Here is a 24809-nt window from a genome sequence, read left to right on the forward strand (position 1 = left end):
GTCATTTCAAAAGAAGTCAACATTGTGAAAGCATCCAAGAAAGAAGGAAAGAAGGAAGGAAGGAAGGAAAGAAAGAAAGAAAAGCAAGCAAGAAAAGGTAAGGTAAAAAGAGAAAGAAGAAACAGGCAGAGTGGACTGTTCTAGCTTAAGAGACTGCAGTGCATGAATCTTGATTGACTCCCGGTTTGGGAGTGTGGTTGGAGGGTAGGCAGGGATTCAATGTGTTTACAACAGACAACTACTGTAGAAAAATATCCTTATTCTTAGGAGATAGATGCTGAATTGAGGAGTGAAGTTATCATGTTTGCAATTTATTTTCAAATAGTTCAAAAAAGTTTAATAAAAATATAAAATATATGTGGCAAATGATAATAATTGGTGAATGAAGACGAATATATGAATGTTTACTATCCCTTCAACTTTTGCAGCTTAGAAACTTTTCAGAATAATCTGTTGAACAGAAAAAGGGGGAAAAGGAGTAAAGATCCATGGGCTAGACAGACCAGTTACACCAACTATTTGCTGTGGGACAGCAGGGAAGTTGACTCTCTATGCCTCAGTTTCCTCACTGATAAAATCACAAATAATCATTATACATACATTTCACAAGGTTGTTTTGAAAATTATGTAAAGGACTTAGAATTATGCCCAGCATACAAGAATATAGCTATTATTATTTATTTTTAATACTAAAATTCTGATGCACTGTATCTTCTCACAGGTTAACCAACTACTCCTGTATCATAATCCAGAAAGATCCAACAAAGACAAAGAGAGGGAAGAGATAATCAGCCTTAAGAAAAGGAGTAAGAGCCTAAATATACATCAGCAGGTGAATAACCAAATACATTAAGGTATAGAAACAAAAGGAACACAATGTAGCTTAAAAAAACAAAGAATGGAATAGCATATATTTTGCCATGGAATGATCCCAAACACCTAATCAAATCTATTTTTTTGTCATTATTTTTTGCAGTGCAGAGAAAGCCAAGAAAGTATTATTCAAGAGCACACAACCTGAAAAAAAGGTAAATATGTAGGCAGGCACAGAAAGCACTTTAAAATCAGGGCCTAAGTGCATGGCAAAAAAAAAAAGGCTATCTACACAGAAGGCTTTAATAGGCGTATGTGCCATTTGTTCTAGGAAATTAATGGCAGTGTATGAGCTAGAATCTTCTTATTAACATTAATGCCTACCTACAGCAAATGACTCACTACCACTTAAATTCCTCATCTTCATAAAAATTAGACATTCAAATTTGTGCCTTAGGAGAGATTTTCCATTTACAGTGATAGCTAAGCCTATCTAATTCAGGTAACAAATTATCTCCATATAATAACCTATGTCTGCACAGCATCTATGTAGGGAAAAAACTCTATCTCTACGCATAGTCTGTATGATTCAGGTAGGGCTTATTATCACACTCCACAGCAGGAGCAGGCACATGACACCAACACAGGTCGAGTACCCAATTCTCACAACTATTGTAACTGATTTCAAGATGGACCAAAGAAAAGAGTCAAACCTCAGACTTATACAGGAGTTATGAGGAAAGAGGGTTTTTTGTTGTGTTTATTTTGAACTCGTGGAATTACTAACTACACGGTTCATTTAAGTCCAGAATTATGGGGGTCATTTTGCTTTATGGAGGAAGTGCACCTGGGATCTCACGCGGCCAAAGCAGAAGAGAACAAAGAGCCAAGAAACAATTTCTGACTACTCTGATTTTTGTTTCAGAATCCAATTCAGCTGTTCCTGACACTAGAATCATTTCTTATGCTTCCCAGTTAAATAAACTAATAAATTCCCTTACTTTAAAAACGACTTTGGGGCACCTGGGTGGCTCAGTCGTTAAGCGTCTGCCTTCGGCTCAGGTCATGATCCCAGGGTCTTGGGATCGAGCCCCACATCGGGCTCCCTCCTCGGCAGGAAGCCTGCTCTCCCTCTCCCACTCCCCCTGCTTGTGTTCCTGCTCTCGCTATCTCTGTCTCTGTCAAATAAATAAATAAAATCTTTAAAAAAAAAAGATGACTTTGGGGTGCCTGGGTGGTGCAGCCACTTAAGCATCAGACTCAGTTTCAGCTCAGGTCATGATCTCAGGGTCATAAGATGGAGCCCTGCATCGAGCTCCGTGCTCAGTATAAAGTCTGGTCAAGATTCTTTCCCTTCCTTCTCCTTCCCTCTCTGCTCCCCCATCTGCTCCTCCCCTGCTCAAGGTCCTGCCCGCCCTTGCTGGCTCTAAAATAAATAAATCTTAAAAAAATAAAAATAAAATAAAAACTAAAAACTCCTTTGAATTAAGTTTATCACTTATGACTGAAGAGTCCTGAATAATCTCAAAAATTTTGGTGATGTTTTCATAAAGAACCAAACCAAAACCCAAAACAGCTGTGACAAAATCATTTGCCCCCAAACACGTTACTATCATCAGTCTAGTGACCAGTAACTTGACACACAACTGTATCATGTTTAATGAGTAGGGGGAATAAAATTTAATTTTGTTACTCCAAGGGATATATGAGATTCCCGTTAAAGTCACACTTTTCACTTTCATAGGTGTGTCTGTCTTAAAAAAGCAAAAGGCTGAAAAACTGAAGAACCAATATTGAGGAACCAACACATCTAGCTTGTTTATCTCCCACTTAAGGTTTATTCTTTTTTTTTTTTTAAAGATTTATCTATTTATTTGAAAGAAAGAGAGAGCACACATGTGTGAGCAAGCAAGCAGGGGAAGGAGCTGGTGGGGAGGGAAAAGAAGGGGGAAAGAATCCCAAGCAGACTCCGCAATGAACTGCCACGGGGCTCAATCTCACAACCTGAGCCGAAACCAAGAGGTACTTAACTGACTGAACCACCCAGGTGCCCCAAAGGTTTATTCTTAAAATAGGTTCTAAACCAGAGGAGAGCTTTACACCTGAAATTAAATACTGGTGTTTGGTTTGGGGTGGTTTTTGGTTATTTATCCTTTGGGAAAGTGGGGCAGATAGGAGAAAGGAAGACTACTCTAAAATAGATAAACCATTGCAAGGAAGGCAAGCCAGCAAGGAAATGAACCCATGACATTAAAAGTCTACCTACTGGAAATAATTAGGAGAGAGTCAGAAGAAAAGATCATATTTAATTCTCTCCTTCTGGAAAAAGATTAAATATACTTCATAAAATATTTCAAATAGGCAATAGCTTTCTAAAAATATTTTTCCCTGAAGTACCACACTAAAAGTATTTAACAATCATATCTGAACATTAACTATTTTGTAAATTTGCTACCTATAAAAAAGAAAAACTTGTTCTTACTGTTGACGTAACTGGCGGCAACTCTCAATATGAGTAGATGTATTTTGATGCTGAATCCAATCCTATTGTGAAAGGAGAAAAGTGCTGAAATTAGAATATTCCTCACACTGACTAATGAAATTAGGCTTTTAAAAATGACACAGGTAATTCTTTTTTTCAAAAATTAACAAATTTAGTTATAAGTAACATTTGACTACTCAATAATATTTCACAAAAATAAAGCACCTCTCCAAACAAAGGTACTTAATACCAGACCTTACTGATGCCATTTTGAAACATTTTAGTATAAAGACATTTAAAAAATCATACCCGTATCATACCCGTGGATACTCATTTTGAAATCAAATATGTATTTAAACTTGGAAAAAATAAAAGCACTGATCAGAAATAATTCACCTTACATATAAAAATACTCCAGAGAACACCAAAAATTCTATAAATAAAACGGTATCTGCAATGGCATCTTCAAAATAGTGTCAATGACTTTTATCTCTAAATTCAAGCTAACAACATCAACAACAAAAAATCCTACCTCTTAGGCCAGTACCATTCCAAACAAGGTACCCACTATATTGACAAAGGATAAGATTAGTAAAAATATGAAAAACTGCTGCTGATTTAATCTAATTTATTTTCAGGATTTAAGGGAAAGTAACACCATTTCAAAGACATTTACAATGAACAAAATGCTTTTTTAATACATTACTTCATTTACAAATCTGCCCTAAAATTACAATCTGTACCCATAAATAGCTCCTAGAAGATACATCTGATTAAAATTTTTAAAAAAGACAATGTACAGTTTTCAAAAATACAGTCACCCCAGTGAAACAGTTAAAAGCAGTGTGTATTATTACTCAATGTTTTATTGTTTCTCCAGCATTTGGATAGGTAAAAAACTTACTCAACAGTTCTTTATTTTAAAATGTTCTTTGACGAAAATGTTAATTCATTTCCATTTCAAAAATATTTTTAGTATGTCACTGCTACAAACTAGAAATTTCCATAGTTAAAAACCACGGCTGACACTGATTTTGGAATCTGCCTTGTCAAGAACTATCTCAAGACAGGTGCATGCTACTGGCAATACTCAGCAACAGGTTATGAAAAACCCTAAACTATTTCATTAAGTCACGGAAGTGATTGTGGATTGCAAAAAAGAAATGTCTGCATATCCCGCTCAATGCTACAAATAGAAAGCTAGAAGAGATTGGCAGTTAAAGAGTCTCTAGTACTGCTGAACCCATGTCTTTGACATTAACTGGACATTGTTTACATCAAACAGACACACTGGCAAATAGTGGGTTGGGCATGATTTATTTAGACCATAAAGCATTTTACTCAAATAAGTTGCCATCATTTAAAAATCCAGTGATTTTACCCCCAAATCCAGACTTCCAGCTTTTCTTGAAAAAACAATACTGCACATGTATTCTGTATAGCAACTATCAACTGATGCTGATAGCTGCCCTATTTAAGGCATACACTCCAGTTCTACACATACATTCATATACATACATATATATGTATATATATATATATGTGTATATATATATACACACACACATACGTGTATATATATATATATATATATATATATACATATACACACACACTGTACTATTTAACAGGCCCACTTCACTCAATGATATCACTTGCTTTAAGCTCAGTAAATATACCCATGCCACCCCAATTTCTGGACTCTCTAGTAACAGTACCCAGATTAGATAATAGGGGTCCAAAAGCAGTACTGCCTCTCCAGAGAAAAAGTGATAATTACCCCTACTAAGCAGGAAATGCTGTAAGACTGTAGAGTTGAGTAGGCCCAGAATCAAACTGTGAAAATACCCACCTATATAAGAGCTCACTCTATCCTCCATCTACCTCAAAAATCTTTTATGTCAGTTAATATTTTCTCAAACTGAATTATTTCAGTCAGAAAGACAGCTTCTAAACTGAGGACAGCCAAAAAGACGTAACTTCTAAACCAAGCACAGCTCCTCTGACATCTGAATCCCAATTTAGAAAAGAAATACATTTCACATTCTACTATTGCCTTTTTCAGGCTATAGTTTTAAAAGATTCAGCGGTGGGGAACATATTTATCAACTGTCATTTAGCAAAAAAAAAAAAATTGTAATTGGTAATTTATATTTATTGGCTACATTGTTTACAAGGTCATATATATGCACATTTACAAGGCAGTAAGATGTATCACACAGAAACAAGAGAGGTAGTTTGTACCATCTAGGTCCATGTTCACAAATCCCTATCGTGTGGTCATCCAGTAGTGAAGAATTCATTAGTTATATCCATCATGCTGTTCTGTTAAAAGAGGTGTTTTCTGTTTTAAACGGCAATCTCTGTGAACTCTAATGAATCACTGATGATTTCTTTTCCTTTTACTTTATCATATTAACCCAGACTTTCACCATCTTACACTTGAAGGAACTAGGGAAGCCTCATATTCAGTACCCTACTGTATCTCTTCTCATGCCTATTCACCCTGCATACATCTGCCAGATTTATTTCCCTAAAATACACTTTGAACATGTCACTTCACATATCAAAAACCTTAATTAGCTTCCTAATGCCTCTCACCTCAATCTAAACTCCTTAAGCTAAGCTTTTGAAGACCCTTGGTACCTATTGTTACTGCTGACATCTGAAATGTCATCCCTCCTCCCCTAGGTATCTCTGAAGCCTACTCATTATTCAAGACCCATATTTAACCGACTCCATGAAGTCTTCCCTCCCAAATCCTTCCAGGCCAGACTCAATACAGTAAGTTACTGTCACTCAATCTTATCCAACTAGTCTTTTGATGTCAGAACGTACATTTATACTTTCTTTTTTGCTTTCCCTTTTTATCTGTATGAGATGATGATGGTAACTACACTTATAAAAAATATGGAACATATCACAAATGCACATGTCATCCTTGCACACGGGCCATGCTAATCTTCTCTGTATTCATTCAGTTTTAGTGTAAGTGCTGCCAAAGCGAGCATTATTTATACTTCTTTTTAATTATATGCTGATAAATACACAATAGGTGTTGATAAGTTGATAAAGCTGGCCTGAACGGATTTAAGACTGAAGATAGAAATATTAAAACTCTCTCCCCTACAGCATACCAAAACAAGTTAAATGCAATCACTGAACCATTTGATGCCCTCTAATTTTTTAAATTCCTTAGGTGTGTAATTTTTCTTTTCAATGAGACTGTTTAAACTGCTTAAGACCAACGTCTTCACTTATATAGTGCTCATTTCTGCCCAGCATCTAATATAGCCATGTATGAAACTGGTAATCAGTAAATACCTACTGAATAAACATATAAACATATGCCTTTCCATTCTACAAAATAAAAACTTTTAAGTTCTTTATTTTAAGATACCTTTCTTGGATTCATCATGACTAATTAAAAGTTCAAATGGAATACAGAGAGCCTATTACTCAATTCAGAACTTAGGCCAGCGATACTTTAAGTGCTACGAATTATTCTGAGACTTTTCAAGACTTGGCTATCTCCCTTGATAGGGAAGGCAACTATTACTTTATTAGAACTCAGCAAATTTGGCTAAAATGAGGAAGAATGCTGCTTTCCTATGCTAGAGTTAAGAAAAGCATCAGCTGAAATCTGGTGAGTGGGTAATACAAAGACAATAAAAGGGCAGCACTGGAAGGAGGAAAAAAAGAGAATTAAACACCTATAGGTTTTAAGCCTATTCAAAGTATACATACAACCAATGATATGGCCTTGAATCGAAGCTTATTCCATGGGAAGTACATTTCTTCCTGACCATTTATAATGTAAATCTATAAATCACATTAGTGAACAAAAGAAACAGTAGTTTCCAAATATATGTAAGTAAATAAAACATACTGGAAAAATTCCTACACAAATCCACCAACGAATACAGTTGACCCTTGAACAACATAGGTTTGAAGTGCACGGGTCCACTTAGACACAGATTTTTACAGTACACGTAAGTGTATTTTCTCATGATTTTCTTAACATTTTCTTTTCTCTAGCTTACTTTATTTTAAGAATACAGTATACAATACTATTAACATACAAAATGTATTAACCAACTATTTATGTTGTCGGTAAGGCTTCCAGTCAACAGGCTATTAGTTTTTAAGGAGTCAATTTGGACGTTCAACTGCGCAGGAGTTGGCACCCTCAAGCCCCAAGCTGTTCAAGAGTCAACTGTACTATCAAACAGTATATTCTACATTACTCTTCAGCACCTCTATAAAATACTTTCTTCTAATTATACTGACCATAGAGGTACACCTAGGCCTTTTTTATTTTTTTAAGATTTTTCTCTCTAAATTTCTACCATCTTACACTATTCTCTGAGCCGACAGCTGACCCCAAAATAATTACTCTTGACTCAATTTGGCTATGGATTAAGTTATTTTAGGAAGCTCCTTCTCATGAAACACTAAAAATCCTAGTCTAGCTAATCAAAAAATACTTAAATCAACATTAACTGTCTTTTAGCCTAAGAAGGTAGATACATGCAAGGCTACCATATACTATCTCTTAAAAGTGTGCGGTACAAATATTTTATTCCAACTTTTTATATTTTTATAACAGATTCTATTTAAAGTTGACTCATCTGATATTGTTCTATAAGTCCACAGTTTGTTATACAAATTTTATGTTGCATGAATTTTCTGAGAGAACTAATCAAAAGTTCAAAGTACATGGACAAACTATGTTATGTGGCCAGTCACAGGAATAAAGGAAGCCTAACACTCAAGTCAGTAGCCAGGGCTACTTAGATTTTGACTAAGCGGTGATGTTGCAATCACAAATAATTTCTGCCATTTCCTCAATGCCTAGTTAACACCAGCACAATATGAAAATTTAGAGGAAATTTGGGCGCTGAATTATACAGTGATCTTTAAAAACACTCACCTTCAAATGACTACATTCTACGTTACACAGAGAACACAAATGTGGAAATATTCTTGGAGACGCTGCATAATAATCATTCATCATAGAGGGAGTTGGAAGTCTCTTCATCTTCTGGGCATCAGCATGTGAAAACTTTGGTAACCATGATGCTTTCACAATCCCAAAGGGCGACTGAATGGGAATGTCAGCTTCTGACTGGTAATTCTTTTTACTTCCTCCTGATCCGTGTACATTAGATGAATTAATCACAGGTTCATGTGGGATCCGCTCTTGCTGGCTTACAGCGGAAATTAATTCTGATGAAAAAGGTTGCTGGTTCATAGATGGAGGAATAAGAGACTGATTCATTGTCTGGTTAACTGTTTGGCTAATGGACTGACTGACAGGTTTTACAGGTTCAAGGACTGACTGTCCTCCTGAAATGTGTAAGCCTGACATCTTAGTTCCACTCTCAACTGGAAAAAAGGACTGATTATTAGAGGACTCACTGGGGAAGTCCATCTGTCGAAACACATCTTCAACAGGAAACATAGAATTACATATCACATTTGGAGTGGGAACAGATGCAGAAATGCTCTGCTGCGACCGAAATTCATTCTTGACCTCATCTGTTGGAATTTCAGGATCATAAATACGTACTTCAAGTGGATCTTCTGTGTAGCCATATTTGCTTGCATGCCCATAATCAATCACATTACTCGAAACTGCCTCATTACCAAGTGTTTCTTTATTTCTGCTCTGAGAAGGTAAACTGGGTAATCGGCGCCCCATTTTTCTCATTCTTATATCCCTCAAAATTAATGGCATATTTTCAGGAGTTAGCTGTTCATCAGGATAGCGACTGAGTTCTTCTAAGTCTTCATTAGATAATCCAAAACTTGCTAAGATACTTGAGGCACTCTCTTTTGTATAGCGGCTCTGAACTTGAGGACTCTGCTCTGTAACCTGTGTTATAGAACTCTGTTTCACTCCCACTGATGCAGATATATGAGGCTCATCATCCCACCGGCTACCATGAGGCTTCCCCTTCTTTTGTTGTGCTTCATGAAAATCCAATTTTTCTTTGGTCAATCTTGGATCAGTTCGGTGTTGAGTTACCTGAACATTCATTCTCTGTGGTCCCATGTTCTGATAAGATTCATGGCCAGCAAATCTGTGTGGAATTCCACGGGCTCTCCCTGCTGGGTAAAATCTTGGAAGACCCATGGATCCAGGCCTCATAAATGGTCCTGGAGGCCTCATCCCAGAAGGGTTAGGTGCTCGTGGCCTCTGAAGTGGAAAGTTTCCTCGAGGATTAAACCTGGGTCTCGACATGGCTATTTTCAAGAAAGCCTGATTTAATAAAGTATAAGGTGGTGTTGAACTATGTGAGGCAACGGCATTCAGCTGCTGAAGCGCCAACTGAGTCTTAATCTGAGCAAAGTGCAAAGGAGATGGGCCCAACAGAAGTGGGTTTGCAATGCCCAGGTTCAAGGAATTCACAAGTGGTGCGAAATTTTCCAAGAATAACACAAAGCTGAAAGTTAAAACACAAATATTAGATCATTTTAACTCAAACTACTTCATGAAGTGGGTTCTACAGCCAGTGTAAAACATTTTGAAATAAAGCCATGAAATCATCCTCCATTTCATATACTTTTAGAGCGTTTACGAGAATTGTTAACTTTCCCAAAAATGTTCTCTTCTTTTCTTTCCCAAATCCAGAACACAAACCCCAAACCTCAAGCCAGAGTTCATGTACAAATTGTTGCACTGGGTGCTGTCCTAGGTGCTGAGCGGTAATTACAAATCCTTTTAAATAATCTTGAAAAACATTGGGGATTTCTTTCACGCTTTGTTACTGGAAAAAAAGATGAAGGCATTAAAATACTTAGAAACACACATACACTTAATATGTATGTTATGTACAAACCATTAGAACAGAAACTGTAAGCCTAAAATTTTACAAGACTCATTTCTCCAAGACAGTCTCCTTGGAATCACATCTCACAAATTCCATATAATAATTAGACTATGCTTAAGTTTCTGTTGTTAAATAAATGTTTAAGATGAAAACTGATCATCAATAACTTGACTAGAGTCTGACAAAAGAGTATGCAGCAGCATGGAACTGATTGTAACATACAACATAATATGTAGTACAACCACCAGTCACCTTTCTCTTGGATTCCTTCCACAGTGTATAGGCAAATATATATCAATAATAACAATAACTAAGTTTATACTGTTCATGTGCCAGTGACTGTTCAAGCACTTTACATGGATTGATTCATTTAATTCTCACAACAACCCCTTGAAATATGTAAGTTCTACAGACAGGGACACTAAGGCACAGAAGTAACTTGCACAGATAATAAATGACTGGGCCAAGATTTGCACTCAAGGTAATTTAGCCCCATAACGCATACTCTTAACCATAACGCATACTCTTAACCACTAACAGACGTGAGCAAGAATGTTCTGCAGCTCCCACAGTATTAAACTGGTTGCTGTCCAGCCATCAGAGCACAGCACAATTCATTCCAATCTGAGTCTCAGAAAAATAGTTTAGCTATCATTCAGGACCAAGGTCAGCAACCACCAAACTTGACTTCCCTCTCCCAGTTTCAAAAAACAAAAAACAAAATAAAACAGACTATGCCTGTTTTCCATCAGGTCCCTACTTTTATACCTAATAGAAATGCAAGGTGGGAAACATAAGGTCTTGAGACATCTACACCTACTATGAAAATCCACACTACAGATTATATTTGATGATCACTTTCTGGTTCCAGCTACAACTTCATCCATAACTCCACTATATCCTTTTTTAATTTATACATAATGTTAGTGAAATGTTAATTTGGCTGAGAAATGGGCTTTATCTAGTTAACACACTCCCTTCTAACTATCTCTTCCAATCAAAACAAACAAAATAACTTTGCCCTGGACTTGACTTGATTTTACTCAATGGTCAGCCTCCATTAAACCTTTCTTGACCACCAACACCCAGTGAGTCTTTCAACAAACTTTATTTGTTGCTTGTACCATTTGGGATTCATACCTTTTATTATGCTTTTGTGTTCATATGTGTGGTCTTTTTTTAAACTATGTACTGGCAATTAAAAGAATGTGTTTATTGCTGTCTTATCTTCCAAGCATAAACTCTACTCCTACTTAAAATACCCTCAAATATTTGTTAAGCTATTTGATCACATCCAAAGTTGTCATTAATATACATAATTAATTTTCAAATCAGAATGAAACACAACACTACAACAAAAATTACACAAGTTTCTAATTCAACAGACACAAGCAGCAGACACAAGCTTAGTAAACAATGATATGATATCCAAATTCTCTGTCAATAACGTTCATTTATAACAAACTCCAGGTCTTTTTAGACAACAGTCATATGAAACTGTGCCTATTTTCTACAAAATAAAAATATTTCCAAGAACAACTTTGTCTTACATAAGCAGTTTGTCATCTAGTTACTCAAACTCTTTCAGCACCATTTTCCTTAACTGGTGAAGACTCCCACAACATCAGGAACACGAACTCTCCCAAATACTGTTTCTCCCCCCATAAGGAAATCAAAAAGAACAGATTTCAACCAGTCATCTGATTACCGCATGGAACTGTGAACAAGTATCATTTAGAAGTATCTGTCTTAAGTTATTTAAAGGCAAAAACTTATCTACATATTTCCTAATGTGTCTAGCACACCCTTACACTGATGTATGTATACATTTATAGAATGTAAGAGAGCAGCCCTTCACAAACTGTATTCTGCAGAAATTAGTATCCTATAAGACTGTAGGTCTTCCACAAACAAGATCCCTGGTCAAGAAAGTCTGAAATGCATGCACTAGCTATCCTTCTTAGAGAGACATGATGCCTACCGTATATTAAAGGCTCTATGATGCCGTTGTTTATCAAAAAGCTTTTTTCATTTTGTGCTTCCTAAACTTGAGTTTTCTTCATGATTATACTCTCAGAGGTACTATTTGAAATAGTTAGTAATTGGTAAAGCACAAACAATGAACAATTAAAACAGTAACTCATGACTTACAGTGTGCAACCAGGGTCCTGAGCCCCTCCTTCCTCTAGCCCCCTTAAGCTGTTAGTTGCTGTAGCACAAGGTGGTGGGTGGGGAAGAGGGAGACAGTCCTTGGAGGTACTAAAAGAGTGGGGGAACTGGAGGTCCACCCTTGGGGAGAAAGCTTCTTACTAATCAGGGCAGAATTATTTCCACGTTTCAACAACTGCCATATCCATATCAGTGTTGTAGTCACGAATATCAGTCCTGAAAGATTCAATATTCATAGAACAGTGTGGAATATAAAGGAAGAGAAGTAAAAGGCCTTTCCCTAACTTAAATTTCAACTCTCAGTAAGCAGAGATTTGGCTTGTTTGCATTTTTTTAAGGAGACTTAAAATACACACGTGTGCACACACACTAGATGTCCCATGTGGTTAGTCCCAATGTGAAATCTAATATAATGAGGACATAGTAACAAGTTAACAGCAGTCCTGGCTCTCCCAAAGAGATTGTTCTCCCTTCTCCCTTGGTAAGACAAGTTTGGGGCTTGTTTAGTCATAGTTATTTATGAAGCATTCTGATTCCAGGACCTGCTGCTGGCTAGAGGTAAGAAAGTTTCTCTCCAGATATGCATATCCTGGAAAATCCATCATTATAAGCAACTGTCACTCTTTCAATAGGTCTCTTCAACTAACCTCCCTTCTAAGAACAAGTTTAATCCCTCTGAACTTTAAGCCAACACTTCTTTTATCCCAAGACTCCTTCTGAATTTAAGACCTATTCTAAGTATAGTGTATTTTCACGTTAGATTGCATTTAGTAACATTTTCAGACACTGATCCACTAATGTAAAATCATCACTTTCTTATGCTACCATTATCACTTTTAATCCTGGCAGAAAAGTTTCTGACAAAGGAGTTCTTCAAAACATCACTAAAAGAGGAATTACAATAAATTACTTTACTATACATGTGCTCAGCTGTCTCCAGTTCTATTCCCACTACAGTGATGTGAATGTTAAATTAGAAGCATGAAACACAATGTTGAGCATTGGTAAGAACTGACACAGACTATTTTAAAAAATATAATAAAAAGTCTGCCCACAATCCATATGCCATAAGAGATCTTCAATGGTTAAAAAAATGTTAAGTAACCTTTGTGGGGTTTTTTGTAAATGAAATTTAAGGAGTATACCCATAGTTCATTTGCATAACTGTCTTTTTATTTTGAAAGGGTAAGCACATTTCCTAAATGATTAAGAAATCATTTAGGAAAGTTATGGTTTAATCTCTCTTAAAACTATCATTCACATTCACTGCGAACAAAAGATGCTGGTATTTATAGTTCAAGCTTTCTATTTATAAGGTATTACAAATTTCCCTTTTGCAATTAGATAATTTTCAAACCTCGTTTCTTCAACTCTAATTTAAAGACAGGCAAGCCCCACCAATCAGCATCCTTTTCTTTGCTGCTTAACTTTTCTCCCCCTTTTTAAACTTCAGCCCTACCAATAATGCTTCAGGGTACAATTACTCAATGCAAATGCTAACCCCTAAATGAAGCACAGAAATTTATCACCTTCTCAACAGATTCAGAAGAATAAAATTCCAAAATCAACTATCAGATCTTTCAAGATACCTAAAAAAAAAAAAAAAAAAAAATGCTAGGTACACCTAAAAACTTAGAGAAACTGTCTTCTTAAGCCATATGTCAGAATAACTTCAAACCCAACTCTTACTCATCCACTTAACAAACACTTTAATAGTGCTGGCCTACATGGGGAAGTATATTAAGCCAGAACAGATCCCTTCCTTTATAAAACTAACATTCCACTTTTTAAGATGGAGTTAGTGTCTCATAAGAAATCAGAGAAACCAAAATGATAAAATATAGTTAAAAATCTGGATGTTTCCCTTTTCACACCTCTCCAATTAAGAGGGTTTGCAGAGACTGGAGATTGGCTGAATAAGCTATGGTATACCATATTTTGCAGCTGTAAAAAGGAATATTAAATATCCTTGGTAGGATATACCCTAAGGATAATAACTAGTACATAAAACCCTTCAAGTTGTTCTCATTTTTTTTTTAATTGGCATATGGACAAAACATAAAATGCTGATTAAAGATAAAATATCCATAATACTATTGTATTACATATATAAATATGTAGTACTACCATCACATGTCTAAAGTCAAGCTAGTTTCTAAACCAAAAATAGCAAATATAAGAGAATCCTTATTCTCCAAATCTGCTACTACAAGAAACCCAAGAGGTTTCACCAACAATGGCATTCAGTGATATGACAGCAATTTGTAAATTTTGGTAATATCATAGAATTTATACAAAGTAACAAGTGATAGCCAAAACTCAGAACAAATGCCTGACAGCAAATATAATCTTCATTAACCATAACTATTAAAGAATATGCCATTTCCTGGATAACTGAGCTCTAGCCATAAAGAGGATGGTTCCACTAGAGTGATTTATGAAATCACTAAACTAACTTCGAAAAACCTGAGTTAAGATCTCAGTTTTTCATTATTAACACTGCTCTGAAAACAATTGCAACTAAATATTAATACTTTACAATAAATTTTATTCCTGATTATATAAGTAACATATGCTTTTTATAAAAAATAAAAAATAGTAAATTAAATCCTTACCATTAAAACCATGATCCTAGAATAAACTAGTATTTTGATATAATTTCTTTCAGGTTTGTGTATGTGAATACACACATGGATGAGAAGGGGAGGAAAATACACCAAACTTTACTGTATGAAATTAGAAATATACTATTTTCAGTTAACATTTTATTTTCCTACATTTAATATTTTCCAAAACCAGGATATTTATTGGTCACAAAACATTCTGAACTCCTGAAAAAATTCTATTATTGTGACAAGTAGCAGTTAACGCTTTTCTATGCCCTTTTAAGAACTGAAACATGCTACTCTGAAACAACAATTATTCAATAAAATGTCAAACATAAAAATTCTTTTAGAAACACTTAATAGGGGTGCCTGGGTGGCTCAGTCGTTAAGCGTCTGCCTTGGGCTCAGGTCATGATCTCAGGGTCCTGGGATGGAGCCCTGCATCGGACTCCCTGATCGGCGGGAAGCCTGCTTCTCCCTCTCCCACTCCCCCTCTTGTGTTCCCTCTCTCGCTGTGTCTCTGTCTGTCAAATAAACAAATAAATCTTAAAAAAAAAAAGGAAAGAAAGAAAGAAAGAAAGAAAAGAAACACTTAATAGAAACTGACCTCTTGAGGCCGGCATGCAGAAATGGCTTGATGGATTAAAAAAATATTGACACTAGATCCCATGAGGTCTTTCTGAGATGTCCACTACCATGGAATATCAAAAACTGCCTGTTATTCTAATGTAATCTTTCAGAAGAAAGGTAATCCTTTATTTTCTTTATAGATTCTGCAAAAGAAAAAGGAAATCTAAAAGCATCATCAAAAATTAGCCTGATCATAATAGCTCCATCAGATTCATAGTGAAAAAATTTATATCAAACCCCAAAGGTGAACTTTATAGTACTTCACAGTTTACAAAGCACTTTAATATTCACTATCTCATTGGAACTTCACAACAACACCGTGAGCAAGGGAATCCCAGCTCTTACAGATTAAGTGAAGCCTCAGAACTAAGTTGCAAGATCATAACTAGAACCTCTAATTCCTCTCTGTATTTTTCCATGCAACATTCTAGATATATAAAATATACATCTTATAGCTTTGCTTTTTCTCATTATAAAAAATAATAAATGTTCATTATCACCCCCCCCAAATAAAGAAAAATCACCCTCATGACACACAGAAGAGTTGTTTTCTATAATCTTAACATAAAAGGAAAACAACCATTGATTTTTCTAGATATATACCCACATGCCTCATTTGGTATTATCTTGTTAGAGTGACTAACAACATATAAATACACTTTTGTACCTAAGAATACGGTATTACACTGGTCAGTTAATATAAGAGAGAGTACATATCTTTCTAGGCTTTCCTCAGTTTAAATGTCACTCAATCTGCTATTTCTTCTAGTATGCCAGATGGATCCACTTAGCCAACTTTTTCTACCATTAGTTGTGTCCCTTCATGTCTCACGAAAGATAAGTCATAACTCTGAAGGTGCCACAAGTGTGGCTGGACAGTATCACTAGAAGTTAAAATGCCAAAATGTGGTACACCTCAAGGAAATTGTCAAAAAAACAGAAAGAAAAAAGCAGACAATTAGAAACATTATTTGGTATCATGGAGGGCATCACAAACTTCAATGTCACTTGAGATTGATAAACATCATGATTCCATATATGAAAAAAAATGGAATCTCAACTTGCTAATGCACAACACCAGGAACAGAGCACCATGAGAACTATCCATTAACCATCTCATATAGCAATGATTTAATAGTTAACCCAGGAAAACAACTTTTTGATAAACAGGATGAATATAATTATATGTACTTTTTTTTAAAAGCAGTGCATACATAAATCGGTCTTGAGAGACCACACTGTATTCATAGTAAATGATGCCTCCCTGAGAAGTGCTTTGGTGGGCATGCTTACCTCGCCTACCCTCAATAAATGTAATGCATTAATCAAAGAGAAAACACCTGACCCAAGCTGGAATAAAGAAATCTTTCCTGGGATTTTAAAACTAGAAATGAGAAAAGCAGAAGATGCTGATAAAACTCAAATGCTTACTGATAGCATATTTACTGCCTTAGTGAGAAAGCACAAGCACGGAAATAAAGCCAACGTAAAAGAGGTCAGCAGGACCAATAAGTAAATACAGTATTGAAGACATTCACTACCCAGATGAAACTGTTCTGAGGCATAACTGTATTCTTGCCTTCCCTGCCATTAGGTTGTTCACCTTCTTGAAGCATACAGGCCAAAACGTCTGTCTCTGCCTAAAATGAGTTTCCAAAATCTTTGATTAAGCATATCTGAACTATCTGGTCAAATGCCTTAAAAATGCCAAATTCCTTAAAGTCTTCACAAAGCATAAAAAAGCATATATAGCATGTTACTTTTTTTTTTTTTGAAGCTTTTATTTTTTTATTTGACAGAGAGCATAAGCAGGGCCAACAGCAGAGGGAGAGGGAGAGGGAGAGGGAGAGGCAGGCTCCCCACTGAGCAGGGAACCTGACTTGGAGCTCAACCCCAGGACCTGAGGGGATCATGACCTGAGGGGATCATGACCTGAGCCAAAGACAGATGCTTAATGGACTGAGCCACCCAGGCGCCCCTAGCATGTTACATTTTGTATAAAAAAATGAAAATAAGAAAACACATATCTGCTTACCGTTACAAAAAGAAACACAGGTAGGATAACATACAAAACAAGTTGATTACGTGTATGGGATACTGGATAGAAAGGACTTAAAGAAAATGGGAATGATATTTCATGGATTACATATTATACAGTTTTGAAGCATGTTAACAAGCAATACTTTAAAACAAGGATGGAAGAAGGTAAAAAATCTAAAACTGAAAGCAAATTAATTCAATCATTTTTCAAATGCATACTATAACCCACTTAAAAAAAATTAATGCAAATAATTTAAAAACGCACTATTTGATTTATACATCCTCAGTTTTAGAGGAGCCAGGAAAAAGGGGAGAACTACACATAAATTCTTACTCTTTTTAGTAGTTTGTTTTGGGGAGTTTTTTTTCTAATAATATGGGTAAGTAATTCTTTTTTTTTTTTTAAGATTTTATTTATTCACTTGAGAGCAAGAATGAGAGAGAGAGAGAGAGCACATGAGAGGAGGGAGGGTCAGAGGGAGAAGCAGACTCCCCGCCGAGCAGGGAGCCCGATGCGGACTCGATCCCGGGACTCCAGGATCATGACCTGAGCCGAAGGCAGTCGCCCAACCAACTGAGCCACCCAGGTGCCCCATGCATGAAGCCATTCTTAAATTACTTTAGATACGTTACAGGATTAAGCAAGTAAGTACATGTTTTGATAGTGCTGGGAACCAGGGCTTTCACTGTGCAAGACAAGATATATAAATATGAAATGAGAAAAAGAAAAAACTGGACAATAAATTATAAACCACTGAAAAACCAAGAGTCTGTAATTGCACAGCAATCAATCACTGCAAATGTAGAGGGACTCCTGACTTGAAAAATCATCATTTTGTAACCATAATAGTAAAGATTGGTTCAGACAAAAAATCATCCGTGCATGTTAAATCTAGAGGGAAATTTTATTAAGTAGGACATTTGCATAGTCTTAAAATGTCTCTTCACAAATCAGTTAGTTCTAGGGGCGGTGGGGGGGGGGGGAATCAAACATTTTGACCAAATATGTTATCACACATAGTATTTATGGCAGACAGATGGACATCATGCACCTCCAAATTTGATACCATGGGGACCCAGCATCACTTATGTGATTTTTCTGGCCAGGGATACATAATCTGAATCTAATGAAGAGGAAACATCAGACAAATCCAAAATGAGAAATGTTCTATTACCAAAAAAAAGAAAGTAAAAAGAAGAAAGAAAGCAGACTGTATTTTTCAGAAATGTCAACTTCACATAAGATAAAAGAAAGGCTATAGGAAATGTTCCAGAATAAAAAAGACTAGAGGACATAACAATTAAAAATACAATTATCTGACCCTAGACTGATCCTGTACTGGAAAAAAGAAAAACCACCAAAAACCATAAAATGCTATAAAGAACACTACTGGGTCAATTGAAAATGGTAGATTAAAGAAGTCTGTCAATGTTAAATTTATTGAGGTTGTTTACTATGACTACAAAAGAAAATACCCTGTTCTGGGGGCCTGGGTGGCTCAGGTCATGATGTCCTGGGATCGAGCCCCGCATCGGGCTCCCTGATCGGCAGGAAGCCTGCTTCTCCCTCTCCCACTCCCCCTGCTTGTGTTCCCTCTCTCGCTGTGTCTCTGTCAAATAAATAAATAAAATCTTAAAAAAAAAAATACCCTGTTCTTAGGAAATAGTAAACTAGGATTAAGCAGTATAAATATATGCAATTTACTGTCAAACAGTTCAGAAAAAAATCATGTGTGTATGCATACAAGAATAGAAGAGGGGAGGCAGGGAGAGACAGAATATTCCTGTCAGAGATTTAATTCATTCAAAAGTTAATGACCCAACCTTTTCAGTCCAACACACGACTAACTCCTTAATTATATACTAAGTCAAAAAACAAAAAAGACTAGAAGTATGGCAACAGGCAGAAAACATGCAACACGGTAAAAGAGCATCAGCCCTAAACACATTTTTGTTTTTCTTTTTCTGCATCCTGTTCACTCCCTATTGACTATTAGTCAGCCCATTATGCAATTCATAATAATCTCATCTTTGGGGACATTTCAACTAATCTGATGATATCCACCCTGCTAGGAGGGGTGCCAGTGAATTACTTCACGCAAAATTGGTTAACTCCCGTAAATAAAATTTAACACTAATGTAGCATAGTGGGTTTTTTTTTAAGAACTTAGACCTTAGATTCAGTGTATTAATTCTGGTCTTGCTGAATGCTAAGAATGTGACCCTCAGCAAGCTGGTTAACTCAAGCCTCAGCGTCACCATGTGAAAAATGGGAATAAAAACAACACCCACTTCAGAATGTTGATGTGACAATTAAAATTATACCTCCCGGGGCACCTGGGTGGCTCAGTCGGTTAAGCGGCTGGTTCTTGGCTGGCTCTTGATTTCGGCTCAGGTCAGCGTGGAGTCTGCCTGAGATTCTCTCTCTCCCCCTCTGCCCCCCCAAAATAAATAAATCTTTTTTTTTTTAAAGATTTTTATTTATTTATTTGACAGAGACACAGCGAGACAGGGAACACAAGCAGGGGGAGTGGGAGAGGGAGAAGCAGGCTCTCCGTGGAGCAGTGAGCCCAATGTGGGGCTCGACCCCAGGACCCTGGGATCATGACCTGAGCCAAAGGCAGACGCTTAACGACTGAGCCACCCAGGCGCCCCAATAAATAAATCTTTTTAAAAAATTACACCTCCTGACTCACAGTAGGTGCTCAGAAAGTGTTAAGATAGTAAACAAAATGCTTTAGTTAAGAAGTAGGTAGATACTTGCTTCTTTTATTAAGACTTGGGTAATTTCTGAAAATTTCAATATAGTAGTTGAGATAGAAATTAATACATGTATATACACACTTTGTGGTATATGAGGCACAATTGGAGAAATTGGAACACTAGCGTTGAGGAATTATTATTTTAGGAGTGATAAGCATGTTTTTCTCTATTGTAGAGAAAAATTCTGAACTATAAATGGAATGATATGGGATTTGCTTAAAAATAATAGGGTGGAAGGTAGAGATCTGACTGACCATTAGCTTGCAATTACTCAAGTTGGGTGATAGGTACACAGGGGAATCATTACATAACGCTCTCTACTTTTATGTTTAAATTTTTCCATAATAAAAAGTTTTCTAAAGAAATGAAGACATTCAAAAGAAAATAAGGTTGGCAACATTCACTCAACAGGGCAACAGGGAGATTAGTTGAAAGTTTAATGAAGACTGTAGAAATAAGGTAGGGAAAAAAGTGTAAAACCTTAAAAGACTGAACAATAATTATTTTGGTATTTAAGAGACTCAAGAGTTGAAAATAATCCAAAATATATATGTGCCCAAGGTAACCATGAAGAAAATAACGAAATATGTGTACCTTAAAACTCTCCTGTACTCCCTGAACTCTTCTCTCAGGACAAAACCCTTGCTCTTGACCCTCACTGACCATTATTACAGCTGTTTTATTTCTACACCTCACCTTCTTCCTTTCCATTATTCTTTTATCTTCCAAATAGCTATTTTCATTCTCAGCCACAAATTTCAGACTACTACTACTATATAAAGTTGAAGTAATAAAAGAGTAAGTAATGCTGAATACAAACAGGGGCTTATTGGCTTTAGCCACAAATACAATTACTTTCAAAATCTGGAGGAGGTCTAAACCACCACATGCCAACATTCAGTAGCTCCTCTTTCCTTGTAAAACAGCCCAAACAATGTTACTGGGTACCCATACTGGAAACACTGATTTTTAGTATATAAAGCATTTTATGAAGAATTTGGACAGATTTATTCAAACTTTGACCAGTACACATTAAGTCATGGTAGAAAGAGCACAATTTGGACTCCAAGGGCTAGGTTCTTACCCAGGCTCTGGCAACTACCAGCTGAGTTCATTCACTCAACACAGGAGCATGGAATATATACCAGGCACTGGGACAGATACAAAGATGAACACAACAATCATATAAATAAGTGGTTACAATATATTTTGGTAAGTGCGACAAGAGAGGCACATAAAATTTATAGATACACCAAACATTTTAATGAAATATTAGATGATTTTTCAGCTCCAAAATTCTATCAATTTAATCTGAATTCCTTTAAGCTTCTTTTTAACTAAAAGGGAATATGCACAAGAGATAATCTTCTATCAAAAGATGCTGCCTGAAACTTAAGCATTTGTAATGAAAGTATCAGCTAATATTTATTAAGCACCTAGTATGTGCCAAAGGATAGGGGCTTTCCATTCATTGTCTTCTCAATTCTCACAATCCCAAGCAGGAAGTAGTAGTATCACCATTTTACAGATAAGGAAACAAAAGTTCAGAAAGACTAAAATAACTTACCCAAAATCTTAGACACACGCTAAGAAAAAAACAGATATTTGAATCCAGATCTTTTGATTCCAAAACCTATTATTCTCTTTTCACTAAACTATTTGTCTTGCATTTTCTTTCACTACATAAAAATTTCCAGAGATCACCTTAAGAGCACCCAAGAGAAAATCTTTATGACAGCCATGAAGTACAAAGTGATCTCTGATTGTAATAAGCGTTTTTTTAAACAAGAGTATCTGCTATATACACCCTCTAAGACAAAAAAAGATTACAACACTAAAATATAACCAATATTCAGGGTAATTAATATGTGACATGAATAAATACATTCTGAAAACTGGTTAATAGAAACCAGTGAGATTTTGTGACTTCTGTTTTATCTTTCCCCTTACCAGATAGCAACAAGGAAGCAGGGACTGGCCCAGCATATTTTACTGCATCAACACGCTGGATTCCACATAACTATTTAAAAGTGCGTATTACAGAGTATGCGGATACAAAATAAAGTATATGAATGTTGTCAAATAAAAAATGCAATATAAGCTAAGTCTAGAGTGCCTAATAAAGCTATGTTGAAATAATGAAATTATGCATTTATTTTTCTGTATAAACCTCATTTTTTGAAAATTAATTTTTCCAATTTATCAATACTAGTTGCAAATCTGAATCAGCAAATACCCCCAATAAATAAGTCAACCCTTTACAACAAATAGGGGGAAAAAAGAAAAATTTTTTTGTGCACAATTCCAAAGCCGGTTAGAAAAAGAATTTGAATCAACATCAGTTGCCGGATCCTGGTAACAAGTTTTTCTTCAAAAAGCCTTCATATTAAAATAGGGGTTTTGGGGGGCGCCTGGGTGGTTCAGTCCTTAAGTATCTGCCTTCCGCTCAGGTCACGATCCCAGAGTCCTGGGATAGAGCCCTACATCGGGCTCCCGGCTCCGCGGGGAGCCTACTTCTCTCTCTCCCACTCCCCCTGCTTGTATTCCCTCTTCCGCTGTCTCTCTCTGTGTCAAATAAATAAATAAAATCTTAAAAAATAAATAAAGATAAAGGGGTTTCCCCCCCAAATTTGTCCTTAGAGTAAATCTTAAGAAAAATCAGCTAGAGGCAGCCGTCACTGTCTAGTTCAATTAAACATTTTGTACTAACAGAAGTCTCCCTCATTCGCAATTATCTCGAATAACTAAAGATCTGTTTCAAACGTCCTCAAGGATTGAGCTGTGCGGTATACATTGTCCCCCCCCACACACACACACACCTTTAACAGAACGGGGGTCAGCCTAGGAATCACACACAAACCACTAACGATCCGTATTCGCGATTTCTCCGAGAAATTTGTAAATAAATTATCAGTACCGTTTAGGAGCCCTCCGTATCCTGCACAGAGGTGACATTTTCTTTGCTTTAAGGCTGCAAAAGGCAGGCGCAGGAGACAGCGACCAGCAAAAGCCGCTGGATCTAACATTCCCCCTTCACCCCAACTCCCCCTTCCCCAGCCCCAAACACAAACATGCTCTTCTCTCCACGCTTCTTGCACAACGTCGCTCGCCACAGGACTCGGCTCAAGCTCCACCGCCTCGCTTCAAGGCCAGACGGGAATGGTTACTCCCTCCTCCGTGCTCCCGCACCACCGCTTCCTCTGGCTGTCAGGCCTGGCGCGGCCGCGGCAGGCCCTGCGCCGATGGGGAAGGGGCCGCCACGGCGTTGCCCAAGGGCTGTTCTCATTCCTCCGCCCAATGCAACGGCGTCGGGCGCTCTTCCTGAAGCAAAGTCCCAGCGCGGTTGCCCGACCCGGCCCTCCAGGGCAGCAAAGTGAACCGACGCGGTAGCGGGGCAGGCAAGCTTCCCTTCCCATCCGGGGGGTCCCCCAACCTCCTCCCGCCCCCGCCGCCTGCCCGCCGCCATTTTGTGCGCAGCCGCTGCGACACAGATACAATAGTCGGCCCGGACCGCACAGAAAAGGCTCAGGACCCCCACACTACGGGCTCCCGCCTTCCAGCCCCCTACTCCCCACAAGGCAGCGATCCTACCTATGCCTACGCGACTAACAGCCGGATCCCATTTGCGCCCCACACAGTTTAGCACTCAGCCTCCAGTCTCGACGCCGAAGAAGCTACCGCCTCCAGAGGGCTGCACGCATGCGCACCTATCGAGCCCTTGCGAGCCCTCATCTGCTCCCGGCGCCTGCGTACCGCCGGCACCGCGCTCGCCGGGAGGCACGAGAAAGAAGCCAGAGGAGCTTGGTTCCGAAAGGGGGCGCTCTTGCGCGTAGCGTTCTCGGAGCCCACTGTGTCCTCAGGCACCGTTGTCAATGCCTCTGCCTGCTCTGTACCTGTCCCATCTAAATCACGCGCAACCTTTAAGACCTGTGTTGTCTCGCCTCCGTGAAGTCTTCCCTGACCATTTTTGCCTTCGGTAATATCTCGCACTGTATAGCATAAGTCTTCATATGGTTAAGATTTTGCCTGCCTTTAAGCTCTCGCCTTATATCTATTTTTGCATCCCTATAGCAATGATATGATGTGTATCACAGCCACTGAAAATGTCAGGAAATTAGAAGTCAGTTGAAGCTTATTAAGCTAAAAGCTTAACACTCTAAAAATCTTTTCATGTGTCATTTCACAATCAAAATACCTATGTGGTAGATATTCATAACCTTCATTTTACTGATGAAAAACTTTGGGTTGAGAGAACTCGAGTAACTTAAGGTTATTCTACTATACCAACATAAAAGCTCAACCATTGGGCAAAACCTGGTAAAACTCCCAAGTCTCGCCTATGGATACCACACAAATCACACCACCTACCCTAAGTCTCATGCATCGGTTTTACCTAGCATCCAAGCAGATGTATATCTATCTATCTTTCTTTCTTTCTTTCTTTCTTTCTTTCTTTCTTTCTTTCTTTCT

General features: G+C 37.3%; 1 protein-coding gene and 1 non-coding gene across 2 annotated transcripts in view; both read right to left on the bottom strand.

Annotated features, from left to right (window-relative positions):
• The window catches only part of ZNF638 (zinc finger protein 638), a 75563-nt gene extending 51505 nt beyond the window's left edge, over positions 1-24058 (bottom strand). The window contains exons 1-3 of the mRNA XM_021699057.1: positions 23931-24058; positions 8229-9744; positions 3296-3357 (exon numbers count right to left, since the gene is read on the bottom strand). Coding sequence (XP_021554732.1) covers positions 3296-3357; positions 8229-9542 — 1376 coding nt within the window. The 5' untranslated portion in view covers positions 9543-9744; positions 23931-24058. The remainder of the gene's footprint in view (positions 1-3295; positions 3358-8228; positions 9745-23930) is intronic.
• Positions 6200-6306, bottom strand: LOC123326056. The gene has a single exon (XR_006540846.1). It is a non-coding gene; the product is annotated as a U6 spliceosomal RNA (small nuclear RNA).
• Positions 24059-24809: the final 751 nt, after the last annotated feature.

The sequence above is a fragment of the Neomonachus schauinslandi genome, chromosome 10 (assembly GCF_002201575.2).
Source record: "Neomonachus schauinslandi chromosome 10, ASM220157v2, whole genome shotgun sequence".
NCBI lineage: Eukaryota > Metazoa > Chordata > Mammalia > Carnivora > Phocidae > Neomonachus > Neomonachus schauinslandi.